Source organism: Aythya fuligula, chromosome 12 (assembly GCF_009819795.1).
Source record: "Aythya fuligula isolate bAytFul2 chromosome 12, bAytFul2.pri, whole genome shotgun sequence".
Classification (NCBI taxonomy): domain Eukaryota; kingdom Metazoa; phylum Chordata; class Aves; order Anseriformes; family Anatidae; genus Aythya; species Aythya fuligula.
This window is the reverse complement of record NC_045570.1, coordinates 20,405,746-20,419,734: the sequence shown is the minus strand read 5'-3', so window position 1 is coordinate 20,419,734 and position 13,989 is coordinate 20,405,746. Positions and strand designations below refer to the sequence as shown.

Genomic DNA, 13,989 nt, shown 5'->3' with positions numbered 1-13,989 from the left:
GCTTCCATAGCTTCTTTGCTGCTCGCTTATCACACTTCCTGAGCAGGTGACTGGAACTTATCAGGATTACAGATGGGGCTCTCCCTGCGCCCCTGCTGCGATTATAAAAAGTGCCATTATTATCGTGACAGCATTAAACATTGTGCCGAATCAGCAGCTGCTGACCGGAGAGCTCACAAAACTGGGAAAGCCAGAGAGTGCTCAGCCACGTCAACGCGCCGCGGCTCCCCGAGATCTTCCGGACAAGTGAGCAAGTTCAGAGCAGAAGGAGAACGACTGCACGACGTTTGTCAGCTGTGAGGTTGAAAACGATCCATGTTTAGATCACTACGGAATGGATTCTGCAGAAAATCCATTTTACCCCTCAAAATCTGGGCTGCACGGCTCGCTGCTCCCTGACGCACCTTGCGCCGTGCCCGTGCTCTGAGCGAGCCCTTTGGCAGAGGCTGCTCAGCTGCTGCCATCCGAGGGATCCTTCCTCCGACAGGAAGACAAATCCCACGTCTGCAATAGCTCAACGTTTTCTCAGCTTTAACTCATTATCAGTTATAAGCAGAACAATTGGCACAACCAAATGCTCCTTTCCCTGGGCTAGGTAGTGCTGTAGCTCCCTCCCTCCAACGCGGTGCTGCTGCCACCGGTGTCCCCGTCCCCACAGCCTGCAGCAGCTGCAGAGCACCGGAGAACTCTGTGCATTATTCTCCCCAAGTCCTGCCCTTCATCAGCTAATTCCAGCAAAACCAGGCTGTATTTGGAGCTCCCAGCTCTGCCCTGCGTGCCCTCGAGCCGGTGAGCAGCAACGCTCCGTACTGTGCAGGAATTGGGGTTTGGGAAGGGGCAGCACCCTCAGTGCTGAGCTCCGCAGGTGTTCCTGCAGTGGCTGACAACACACGCTGCCTCCGTACTCGTGTCTGCACTTCTCCACCTCTCAACCTCTCCTCGGAGACACCTGAAGGAGCCCTCACCACACACCCAGCTCCCATCCCAGGAACTTTCCTGGCAGGGCCGGAGCCGAGGCAGCACCAGCTGTGCAGGAGTTCCGTGCCAGGACAAAGCCTGGGAAGCCTCCTTCTTTAATCCCCAGATGAAACGGGTAAACAACTTTGTTAAAGCCTCCTTTGTGCCCGGAGTGCTTTCCCCCCCACTGGACCCATCACTTGGAGGAAAGTGGGGAGGATGGGGGCTGCTCCCTGGCGTGCGGGGCCAGTGGGTCCCGTGCTCCTGCATCCTTCAGCCCGGCCCCACTCCGTCCCCAGAGCCCAGGAGGGAGCTGCAGAGCAGTAATGCTGACACCAGGCCACTGCTCCGAGCCTGGACATTTCACAGAAGGCCTCAACGCAGCTCCTGCAAACAGTAAAATGATGTCCATGGAGCATCCAAACTCGTGAGCACCATCCCAGGGGCCCCTTTCCTCAGGCCAGCCTCGGGTTCCTAAAAGCGACCCATCCGACTGCTGCAGAGGGCTCTGGGCTCCCCTGAACTCACCCCTCCAGAACAAAGAAACATTTGAAAAGCAGCCCTTCCTGATCAAAAGCCCCACGCCAAAGTTTCTATTCCACATGCAAGCACTTCCACCCTATGATTTTGTAACCTTTTCTTCGATAAGCTACACCGAGCTCAACTCCCTCACCATAATGCTTTCCAGACTTCTAATCATTTACGTGGCTTTTCTAGGGATTTGTAAAAGCCAAAGGCATTTGGTGTACGGCACAGCCACGGCGTTAATTCACTGCAACAGCAACACCAAATGCACACGAGAGCTCCCGCAGGAGGAGCACGCTCCACCTTCACCCCGTGGCACCCCGATGCGATGCTGCGTGCACACTCCCCAGGACACAGCGTGGATCCCACACGTCCCAGGATGCAGCCCTGACAGCCTGGTGCCAGCAGCTCACCCTCAGCACAGCCTGCTCCGTGCGGTGACTGTCCCTTTTCACTGTTAAAGCCGATCTCTCCCTTCTCACTTTGTCCTCATGTCTTTCTTTGTGTTAATTCTGTTAAATCAAGCAACAGACCTTGCGGGATCAATTCCAAAGCCTTCCAAAAACCCAAGCAGCTCAACTGATCTTGGATATAAAAATCTCACGTTAGGCTGTTGAGATCTATTTTCCATAGACTTTGATTGACTGCCCCACTGCTTGCTTTAAGACCTGTACGACTATGTGGCCTGTCACCTTTATCCTTTAAAAATATACCTAAATGGAATTTATCAGACCTTTCCCACTGTTTTTTCCTTGGCTCAAATTTATATTCTTGCTCTGCTCTCATTAGGATAGAATAAACAGACATCAGGCCATTTTTAAAAGGTGGAGTGTAACTCCAAGTGAGAAACTCTTCTGAGCAGCCTTCCAAGGAGCACGGCAATTTCATGAAAGAGAGAAGCAAGAAAACCACAACCGACAGGAGGTTTTCACAGCCGGGACCGCAGCACATTGCTTCCCTTTTGCTGCAGTTCAGAAAGCCGATATGCTTTGGACTAGGAACCGGCGTCAGACCACTGCAGGGTATCGGACACCACAGGATGAGTTTCCTTTTGTTAGCAGATCCTGAAACCACAGAGCAGCGTGCTGGAAGAGCTGCAGACATCCGTGCCTCACAACACACGAGGCGTACCTGACCTCTCCTGCGTGCTGCTGGAGGCTGGCTGCAGGACGCACAAAAAGAGAAGGAGAATCGTCCTCCCCTATTCGAAGACAAAAACAGCACTATGCACAAATCCCAACTGGATTTCTTTTCGCTTTTTATTTAGGAAGAAGAGGCAGGATTTATTTCTTTTGTTTTGTTTTTGTTTTTTTTTTTCCCCATCTGGTGCAAATTCACAGGCAGTAAGAATGAGTTTTGTATCCAACACATGTGTTGGATCAAGACCCCAGGGAGAAAAAAAATCTCCCTTTCAAGAAGCCACATGTCAGTTCCCATTTCTGGTGTTGCCACACGCAGCACAAAAGCACCCAGACAAACCAGAATCCAAGGCAAAAATTGTTTCACAGAATATACATGTTAAAGGGACAAGTACAAACATTACAAAATGAACAGAATCACTTTTAAAATACTTATATTTGTTTAACCGTTAAAAACAGACAGAAAGAGGTAGCAAAGCTAACAATTTCCTGCTGTTCCAATTAGTGTAGCCTGCATGCACTTGGAAAGTTACAGTGGAACCGAATCTCTCAAAATCTTTTCTGGAAAGGACTGTAGACAACTCGCAGTTTATTTCTGACAATGCTACGTGAAGTACTGAGGCAAATCCACAGGCTCACTAGCAGCTGTTTCACGTTGTCTGGCTTAACAAAAAGGCATCGAAAGAAAAAGGTTATCTGCGATTTACTTCAGAGAGCGAGAGAGAGAGAGAGAGAGAGAGAGAGAGCACAAGCACGCACACGCTGGGGAGACCACACACACGTAACAGAATAACAGGATGCTGGGCCTGCCCTGCCCCAGCCAGAGGAAGTCATGGAAGGGCCGCGGGTCCCCAAGTTCGGGCAGACGGTTTGGTATCAGCTTGGTCCCATGGATATCAACACCACTTGACAAACCCAAAGCTAAAAGCGAGGCATGAAAGGCGGAGGGAACTGGAATCCCGCGTGCTGCATGCATGCACTCTCTCTCACACATGCTCTTTCAGGCTTTCTGAGGTCCCAGCAAGGTGAGCTCACGACGATCTCCCTTCCAGCATGTAATAGCGATACATCAAACCTATGACCAGTGCTCCGAAGATGGGGATTAGCCATGTTGACCAGAAGCTATGTGGAGGGGAAAACAACAACAAAAAAAAAGACACCACCCACGGACAACATAAAAGAGAAGAAAGTATCAAGTTAATAAATCATTTGAGATGTTCGACACTCGCTACATGTCTGTTTTCCCCCATCTCCCACCAGCTCGCAGAGCACAGTCCTGTGCTCAGTGCTCTCCTGTTCCCTGCGAGAGGCCCCTGTGACTGCAAGGATGGCTTGGTTGCTTATAAAATAGCAGCTGGGTTGCTGAACTTTCCAGCCTGGCACATACAGAAACCAATTGGGGTTTTCTGTTGTTGTTTTTTCTTTTCTTAAATAAGCCAGACTGTAATTTGTGCTATACAAACAGCTGCGTTGACTCAAGCATGGAAATTGCTACAGCTATCCCACAATAAATCATCCTCGCGCATAAACCTGAGGCCACAGGCTCACCTTCAGCAGCCTCCTTAGCAACAAATAAATTAAAAGCTAAAGACTTCTGCATCGGCTGTGAAAGACCAGGACCCTCTTCTGGTTGTGAGCACTGCTGCATTTTCAACTAAGCTGTGCTGGTCGCGGTAAGACCTTCCGAAAACCCACACATGGCTGCGTTGCATCATGCCTGGCCTGCAGCGACCACCCAAATAACCACTGCAGTGAAAAGGGAGCGCAGCCAGCGTTGTGTAATACGAACACGTGGGCCAGAGGATTCGAGCTGCACTGCACCAGGACGCCTGCTCTGCCCTGCGAGGAGCTGGGGACCTCTCACTGCCTCCACCGAGGGAGGTGCACGCCCTGGCAGCTGACTCGGTGCGATGCAGTTGGGCAGCTTCTTTTGGAGCACCTGCTTGCCGGCAGCACAGCGCAGGAACAGCCTGCGGGGTTTTTTCCTGCCCATTAGTGTTGGTCTGCAGTTCTGTGAACGGAGACTCCCAGCCCCTCAACCTCTTACTTTATTTATTTATTGTTACGATTACTTTGTACGATACCTGGCTTGGCCGGAGGATGTCACATTTTGATCCTGAAAGAAGAAAGAGGGAGTTAGCAGGGCAAAAAAGAACCATCACACATGTGGTGCTAATAAAGGAGACTGCAAGACCGGACATGTGCTTACAAACAGAGGAAAAACAACACTCCCCCTCCTTTCCCAAACATCCTCTCCATCACGGGCACGGCTGTTTCTGGGGGCGTTTGCCTTCCTCTGAACCTCCACATTATTTCATCAGCCCAATCCCTCCCACCTTCACACTGGCACTTTAACCTCTCTCAAAATATGGTCTTGCTCATCGCCTTGCAAACTGGTCCGTCCATTTCATACGATACGGACGACGACTGATGATCTGAGGCAGATAATTGTTTCCCCATGATCACTTCCCCAAAGCCTTCTGTCCACATCCCCATTTGCTGTTCTACTGCCTGGCCACCGAAGCATAAAACCGTGAAGGTTCATGGTTTTCAATTCTTCCTTTGCCTACAACCTGCTTCCAAACTTTCGTATTTAATTTTTCATAGAACTCGGAGCATTTAAGTACGTTTCCCAACCAACTGAAATTCTTATTTAATTTTTATCAACTCTGCAGCCTCTTCCTCAATCACTGTTGCTGCTCTGCAGTATCTATCAGCCAAAAAAGTCACCTTTCCTGCCCCTCCTAAACAGTATTACCTCCACTCCTTGGGCATCTTAGCACTTTCTTTTCTGCCACAGTACCTTCAGTGGCTGTTAAACATTGACACTTATCCTCTAGGCTGAATTCTAAGAGTATAACGTCACTACTTTAAATAAATAAATAAATAAATAAATAAATAGGGGGATCCACATTACTGATGTCTATCTCTTGCTGCTGACTTTATATTTCAGACTAGCTTAAAAACAGATGTTGCACACTAGAAAAACCTCAGCTGTACATAAACCACTGAACTTTACACACTGAACAATACATTTGAAGGTGAATGTACGCAGAATCACGCAGCCCCACTTTATAACTAAGATTTGCCTTTATCTATCCCAAGTGGCTCTTTCTATGGCTGGCTATAACAAGCAAACACTCCCAAGGGCTTCAGTTACTGCTCTCTGTTGACAGCTTCCTTATTGATTCCCGGTGCTCTGCGAGTGGCCCTGCTTCGAGCGACAGCTAAATGAAAGCGCTGTTGAAGGCAGAGCTGTGCCTGGTCCAAGCCTTCGAGCCAGGCAAGAAGAGAAGCCAGTTGCAAGGCACATGTTTACCTCTCAAACTGCATTCTATTTATTACCATTTCCCTCTCCCCATCCGTTTCAAAGGCATTTCTGCAACCCTGGGTCCCGTTCTAATCCAGGAGTACCTGACTTTTAACCAACACCGCTGATTTCTAGGGCAGTTAACAGAGAATTCTTGTTCTGCAGCCAGCCCCGTGGTGGCTGTCTGCTGGCTCGGACGGAACAACACGAACAGTTCAGTGACCAGGACACAGCAAGTACTGCAAAAAACGCTCTGTGGCTTGCGGTGTAGAAATAGCATCGCTGATGTCGGGGAAGAGAGGGCACAAAAAAACACTTCAAATTTCACCGAGGTGCCTGCCAAGCTTCTGAACAACAACAAGAAAAAATAAAAATAAAAAAGGAATAATTTGCCTAGGAGATCTATTCCTTATGGACTCTGTAAACATAAAGCCACAAGCTCCATAAGGAAAAAAAGAAAGCAAAATAAAAGGTGTTTGAAGACTTCTTTGTTCGTTTTGTGAACATAAAATAGTTTCCTCAGCATTAAATGAAATGGGATAGTAAAACACTAACAGCTTACCTTAGAACCTTCCTTTTTACGATCATGCTGTCAAGGGGAAAAAAAAGAAGAAAGAAAAAGATAAGCGAAACCCAAAGTCATTATGCGGGAATTGTTCTGTACACAGTCCTCACCACACGGCCAATTGCCTGGACTCATTTTCAAAGCAGGCGGACTTAAAACACCAAAAAGCACCGACTTTGCAGCAGGCAGGAACCCGGTGTGTGCTGTGCCCCTGTGATCTCTCCCCCTCCTGAGTTCTAAATCTTAAGGCAAGGGGAAGTTGTGGTCTCACCAGCTAAGGAAGGCATGGGTTAGATGAGCTGCCTTAAGTGCCATGGATTTAACCGTAGGGAGAAATCTGTTCTAAATGGTGGAAAGAGAAGACCGAGCTGGTTTTGTTTCCTCAGCAGAGGCCTTCTTTCCTCATTAGAAATCCTGGCCGATACAGAGACTGGGTAAAAACGGATCTTGGTGTGCGTTTACTGGGTTGCAAAAAGGAGAATCGTGATTTGTCCACCCCATCCCATGTCTGACAGGGCTGTCCCACCCAGCGGGGCCTTACCGGGTGGACCTCCCCGATGTAGTACTGCTTGAGCATCTCCCGGGCGTCCGTGGAATGCCCGACGTCTTCAAAGCTCTCCGTGGCATCTTTACCAGCTTGCTCGAGCAGGACCTCTTCTCCACCTGGGTGCTGCAAGAGAAGACTTCAGGTGAGTGAGCAGATGGGTTCCAAAGAGCCTGGGCAGCCCTTCGAGCCCTTTGCAGGCGTTATGGATGTCTCAGGATGATCAGTCAGAGCTACCAGAGACCCAACTGCCCAACCTCCCTCCTTCAGGGCACAGAAAGTGGTGTGTGCTGCACAGCCTGGGAAACGCCTTGCATAAAACAGAAATCCTTCCAACAAGGCAAAACCCAACTTATAAATGGAAGCCCAGCTTTGAACCACACAGCCAAGCCATCTTTTCTTGATTCTGCAACTGATTTGGGCAAGAAAATAACACAGGAGGTGTATCCTCACGTGGCTTTTCATGGGCTTCACTGCACAAATCAGACTCACTTGCAGAGGAGCCCCTCCTGTGTGACAACCCCACTGCCAGCAAAGCATGAGAGAACGCTGCCTTCATCGAGACCAGCAGAAGAAATGATGTTCTGCTTCTTCAGATACTGCAAAACCCAGCAGTATTTGGCAGACAGCCTCTCTCTGCACACAGCTGTACTACGAGGAGTGGAGAAGCACAAAGCAGAAGCACATCACGTTTCCTAGTGGCCTAAGAAGCCACAACCATAATGAATGCTGGATAGAGCCCAGTGCTGGTGGAGCTACAACCACTCAACAACCACAGGAGAAAGCACAAAAGAACCAACAGAACACGCTGCTGCTCGACATCACGTTCTGCTTTCAGGAATCCCAAAGTGTTAACAACAGAAGTCGCTCCCCACTGACACCGGTGTTGCTGTGGGGAGCAGACGGCCACGGGCAGCCCGAGCAGCCTTGCAGTTCCCCAAAATACCTGGAGCAGTTCTCTGCTCCTTCACGGGCCGGGCTCTCCCCTAGCATGTCAATACCAGGATTCCCGGAACAGCCTGGCAATAGGAGGCACTGATCACGAGGCCAGCAAAGTGCAATCTCTTTACGGTGTGTATGGGAACAAACAGTTCAGTTTGAGCTCCCAGCTAATCCAGTTAAACCAATAAAGCGATCAGGCTGCGGAGCACACACCGGGACCAGCCCCGTTCTGCAGGGCAGCAGGCAGCAAGCACGAGACTCGCTGCTCGAGCAGAGGGGACGTGCTCACTGCTGCACGAGATTCCTCTGACAGCTACAAGCCTGGGACTGGAGAAGAGATGTCAGGCTACATCTCAGATCAAAGGACTGAAGCACCCGTCTTTCTCTGTAATATCCTCTCCTTCCCACAGACACAGACCGGTTGTCATCGCCCCTCTTCCTCCAGCTCGTTTGTTTTTGCTGCCAAAAGTCAAAATATTCTCACTGGGCTCTCACCCTCACACCAAACCTCCTCGTGCGGACACCAAAGCAGCCCGGCTGTGTCCTGCAGGGAGGTGCTGCCAGCTCTGCAAGCCCACATCACAGCTCTTCATTCTGAGTAAGCCCCTGCACTGTCCAGGCGTGCAACATCTTCGAGGCGGCACTTTCCCAGCAGCCACGAAGGGCAAAGTCTCAGCCCAGCAGGCAGCAGGGTAGCACTCCCGTTGTGAGGTCGCCTTCGCAGTGACCCCAAGCCAGGCTCCGCTCTGCTGCCTCTTCTCCTGCTAGGGCTGCTTTGATCTCCGAGGGAGTCAGGCAGGGACTGCCCCGACAGAATCCAACCCGGCAGAAGAGGAGAGGAGGCGATGTCCTGCTGGCAGCCACCAACGAGCTCCCTACAGCCGCGGGTGCCTGTCCCTGTTCCCGCAGGCAGCAGCACCCCCCCCCAGCTCACCTCGCCACCCCTCGGCTCACGCTTTGGGGCCTGGCTGCAGCAGGAGGGTGCTGTACTTGTTCTGTGCAACAGACACAGGCAGTAATTCAATCTTCAGCTACTTTATAAGCACGCTCACAAAGATCTACAGAAATCAGGGGAAGAAGGGCTGACCATTTACTTTAAGCCCTCTACAGGAAGTCCTTAGGGACGGCTCCTCAGAAATCTCATTTCACGTGGAAAAACGTCAGAACTCAGATTTTGAAGAGATAACCTTGACTTCCTACCCAGCCATCCTCAAAGGGCCGACAAAACCCTGCAGTAACAGGGCACACGGAGCGGCTCTCGGCTTCCAGGGGCAGCCACTCACTGCACGCCCAAGGGATGAGAAAAACAGCAAAGTACAAGAGAGAAGAATGTGAAATTTTACTGCTCTTTATGTGTTTGCTCTGAAGCTTTGCTAAACCCAGAAGTAAGAATTACTTACTCGTGTACGATCATCCTTAATTGTAATCTCCAAGCCAAAAGAAAAAAATAATAAAAAAAATATCAAAAAGCTTGTGGGACGTCGTGTTTCTGAAAGGACTCTTTAGTCTAGACAGCCACAGCTGCAGCCAGACAGCTCCTACCTTGCCGTACCCGCGCACATGTATAAATAGTCTGGTTCCACAAGAAGTCATTCACCCTGCCACAAAGCTTCCAAAAGCCACAGCTCCTGCAGAAAAACATGAGAACTGCGAGAAGCGCAGCGAGCTCCGAAAACGAAATGTACTTCCAGAGGAAATAAGGGCTGAGGTGAAGCCTTCCTCCTCCTGGACAGGAACGGACACGAGCAAACAGGGACCAGAGAGGTGGGCCCGAGCGCCAGCCCGCAGGGATCCCCCTCGACATCAGCACCAGGACCAGACAAGGACGAGCACCCAGACACACGGCGCTCATCCAGCACACGTCCTTCAGGGCTCGTTGGATGACACAGAACGGGCTTCCCTGAGAGCTCCTCTGCAGCGCTGCAAGTCAGCATGAGCAAAACCAGGTCTCTGCCATCCCTCCTCCTCCTCCCGCACGGAGCTCTGGCTGCAGACACACCCGAGCACGCAGGAATTAAACGCAGAAAGACAAAGGGAGATATTTGATATTGTTTTCCTCCTGCTGGTGCAACATGCAGGTAAGAATTTAAAACCTTGCTGCCTCCTTGGTGTGAGCGACCATCTGACACCTCCCTGTCTGTCCCACTTTACTTTCAGCTCAGATGAAAAGTCTCACATCTAAGTTGTGGTGGGCTCACAACCCAGTGATGTTCTGAAGCAACACACATCCCAACACTTCTGTGCGTACGGAGGTGGATCAAATCCCTCTGTCACAGGAAAGCTGGTGAAAATCAGAGCACTACAGCTGGTGCACAGGTGGAAAGCCACAGCTGGTAGCAGCGATGTGCTGAGGGCACGTGTGAGCAGCACCAGCCCTCACAGACCTGCCAGGGAGACTTGACTGCCTTCCTCCTGTTCCTTGCTGATCACTCACAGCTCCCTGCCGAGCCAGCCCTTCTTGCTCCAGCAAGTCTGCACTTGCTTTCCTAGCCTGCTGCCAACAGGAGCAATGATGTGGATGCCAGCAGTCTGGTTACCCAGATTTGGAAGAAAATGAAACAATTCCTATAAGGCTGCCTCAGATTTCAGGTAATCCCACCTCCCTTCAGGCACTTGCAGGCTCTCTGGAGCACGCCACCTCTCACAAACACTGAGATTTTGGTTGCTGTCTCTGCATTCTCCGTTCTGTTCACACCCGCATAATTCCGGAGACTTTTGCTATGTGCCAAACGTCTTCACTTGGTGCCTCTCACACAGGAAATGGCCAACTGCACACTGGCAGTTTAAACCCCCCTGTATTTCAGGGAACACCCAGGTTTTGGGGCAGCTGGCTAACAGCTGCCTGCTGCTCCCAGCCCGCAGGGACACGCAGCAATATTCGGCAGCGAGGCTTCCTAGAGATAACACGGCCACTCCGAGGCAGCTCCAGTGGAATTCGGCAATCCTGTTCAAATAACCCATGGCCAAAGGCCAGGAAAGGCAACAACCAGACGCTGCTTCAGTGACTACAGGGGACCAGGGGGAAATACTCCCCACTGAAACCCTGAGAGCTGCGGTGGCAACTCAGAGCTCTAAGGCAGCACGGTTTATCAGGCAACTGTAACCTTTAAACAAGGCAAACATTCCTGGTTCTGATCAGCCACACATTGCTCTGCTGTCACCGCACTGATTGCAGGGGGGTAGCAGATATAAAGCACATTTCTGCCGATAAATCAGGCCTTGATCTGTGCTCACAAACTGCACCACGTCGGCGAGGGGTGCACATAGCAGACTGCTGTGCTAGCCATGCTGCCAGTTACCAGCGCAGCCTTCCTGCTTCCCTTCCCTAACCCAGGTAAATCTTTATGCCAAAAAGCCAGAAATGGGATAAAGGGCTGCCCAGGTGCCATCCTACACAGACACTGCCGAGGCGAAGGCTGGGACCAGCACGCGGCAGCCATGCTTGGAAACACGGTGTCATTCACACCACGGGCCTGGGGGCAAACACCTCAGAAATGGGATTTGTGAAGAAGAAAGGCTTTGAAGATTTTTCTGCCTCTTAAGTCTGAAAAACAATGAGCAGTGGCTGTAACGGAACACTGAGGCAAGGTGAGACAAAGCACGCACTTCTTAAAGCTCCTCCTAAGCCCAAGGTGCCTTGTTATTTAGAAACAGGCAGCGAGCTGCTTTTCCACGTTTCTGTCTTCCTCTGACTCTACCTAAACTTCTTGCATCTGCGACATCCTTTGGCAAGGATGGGCTGCTCCCGTTGTGTGAACAAACACCATTTCTTTGTTTTAAAACAGGCTCCAGCCAGCCTCCTTGACATCCCCGGGTTCCTGTGCTCGGCGGTCAGACGCAGGCAGGCACGAAGGCTCTTGGAAGCTTGCGGACCAGCAAACGCTCTTCAAAATATTGAAAAACTCAAGCAGAGCTGGCTGTCCCCACAGCTCTCAAGGATTTGGCAGGCGCTGGATGTCCACTTTGGGCTACTGCTGGGGAACCCAAGCACCGGAGGGGGCGTGCATATAAAGGGGCAGGCAGCTGCTGAGCAACCCTCCCGTACCAGGGGGAAACTCCTGGTGTTGTGCAGACCCCTGGCCAGGGATCCGAGTGGGATCACTGTGCCTGTAGCCGCGTTTAGCTGCTGCCCAAGCTGGAGTCCTGCCTAGCAGGACCCCCCCCCTTCCCCACCCGGCTGCCAGCCCCCCAGCAGCGGCTGTGTCCGCCCCCACTGCCGTGCTGGCAGCCCGCAGGCCCCGCCAGGCCCCGCCAGGCCCCTCCAGGCCCCGCCAGGCCCCTCCAGGCCCCGCCAGGCCCCGGGGCGGCCTCCTCAGAGCCCCGCCAGGCCCCGGCCCCGCTCCCTGAGGCCCCGGCCCCGGCCCCGCACCTCCTCCAGGAAGCGGGTGACGTCGTACACGCGGCCGTGGATGACGAGCCAGGCCTCGCGGCTGCAGTTTCGCTTCGCCACCTCCTGCAGGGTGAACACCGGCCCCGCCGCCGCCGCCTCGCCGCCGCCCTCCGCCCGCTTCCCGGCCTCCATGCTGGCCGCCGGCAGCTTCGCGCAGCGCGGGGGATCGGCCCGCCGCGGCCGCCGTAGCCGCGCGGTTGGCTGACCGGCCAATGAGGAGCGAGCGGGCGAGGCGGTGGGGTGACTCCAGGCACACGAAACGACCAATGGGAAGGGCGCGGGGAGAGGCGCGGGCCAATAGCGAGCGGCGAGAGGGAGGGGGCGGGACGCGTGAGGGCGTGCGCGGCGGGCGGGGTGAGGGCAGAGTAAGGGCAGGGCTGCTCGCTGCAGCTGGCGCGCGGCGCGTTTGTACTCGATAAAACCCCCAAAAAACGCCAAATAAACCCCAAATAAACGCTTTTGTGCCCCTTCCTCTGCACTTTCCCTGCTGGGGGGGTTCTCCACGTATTGTGCAAGGCAATCGCGGTATCCTACCCCCCAGCTCCCGTTTCTGCTGTGATAAACGCTCCATTCCCGCTCCTCCGCGGCTGCCCCACGCAGCGCCCCGTGCTCAGACACAGCCCGGCGGCCCCCTGACCGCGGGCAGGCTTCCCGGGCAGCTCAGCAGCACAAACAGCAGTGGTGGCAGCAAACACCGCCCGTGTGCATTCATCGAGGGGCAGGATCCAGGCGCTGCTCCTCACCACCAGCATCCAACAGGAGCCAGCTGGCGCGCTGCGACCCGGGAGAGGGGAGTGTGCGGTGACCAGGATGCCCCTTGTCCTTTCCCTGTTTTGTTTTCCGCTGTAACTTGGGCAGGGCAGAGCCACGAGACCGCAGCAACGTGTGGGCCCTGTTCCATTAAATGTTTTCTTTCATCCGTAATCACTTCATCGAAAGCCATAAATCAGCCAGCTACGACCAAAAAGCACAAACGTGACTGTAATTTGTGCCTTCCTGCCCGGTGTTTCTTTTGGCACGCACAACACCAAACCTTTTCCTGAAGGGGAACTGATGGTGGACATTCCTCGCCCACCGCCTGCTCCCACAGCCCCCGTTTCCTTTCCATTCCTCGCAGAGGATTCAGAGCCCAACAAGGGGCCGCAGTTCTGTGCAGTTCTGTGCTCACTCCGGGAAGCATCTCACGGGGCAGCGTGTGTCACGGGCACAGCAGCCACCAAACTTCTCAGAAACCACAGAGATTTCTCGCCAGGAGAGCAGAGGCCGTGCCGTGCGGGGAACCGACCTCGTGCTCCTGCTGGGCCTGCTTGGGCTCTCCTTGGGCCGGGGAGGACGGTGAGGCTCGGGACTCCCGGCCTCGCTGCCCGCCCTTATGTGCTGTGACAGAAACACAGCAACCCCGCGATGGGCACGGCACCCGCACGGCTCCTCCATCCCGAGCCACGACGGAACAGGCCCCAGACCAGGCCCAGGCCCTGGACCAGGCCCCGGCCCCCCCCGGAGGCCCCGGAGCGGGGGGAGGCCGCCAGAGGGCGGCAGCGCGGCCGCGGGGCACGCTGGGAGTTGTAGGCACAGCGAATGGGGGTGTGCCGCGGGGCACGCCGGGAGTCATAGGCA

The 13,989-nt window shown here is 53.2% G+C and overlaps 1 protein-coding gene across 1 annotated transcript; it reads right to left on the bottom strand.

Moving 5' to 3' along the window:
- Positions 1-2,788: 2,788 nt before the first annotated feature.
- On the bottom strand, positions 2,789-12,504 carry LOC116494122 (cytochrome b5). The gene is made up of 5 exons (XM_032195832.1): positions 12,352-12,504; positions 7,038-7,166; positions 6,494-6,520; positions 4,706-4,737; positions 2,789-3,743 (listed from the first exon to the last, which is right to left on the bottom strand). Exons 1-5 carry the CDS (start codon positions 12,502-12,504, stop codon positions 3,653-3,655), a joined length of 432 nt encoding a protein of 143 aa, XP_032051723.1. The 3' UTR covers positions 2,789-3,652.
- Between the last annotated feature and the right edge of the window lie 1,485 nt (positions 12,505-13,989).

Bases quoted from the DNA above. Each gene is read 5' to 3' on its own strand.
- LOC116494122 (XM_032195832.1), bottom strand. From the start codon at position 12,504: ATGGAGGCCGGGAAGCGGGCGGAGGGCGGCGGCGAGGCGGCGGCGGCG. The intron at 4,738-6,493 runs GTAAGCTGTTAG...TTCTTCTTTCAG, and splicing joins GTAAAAAGGAAGGTTCTAAG to GATCAAAATGTGACATCCTC. The intron at 3,744-4,705 runs GTATCGTACAAA...CCCTCCACATAG, and splicing joins ACATCCTCCGGCCAAGCCAG to CTTCTGGTCAACATGGCTAA.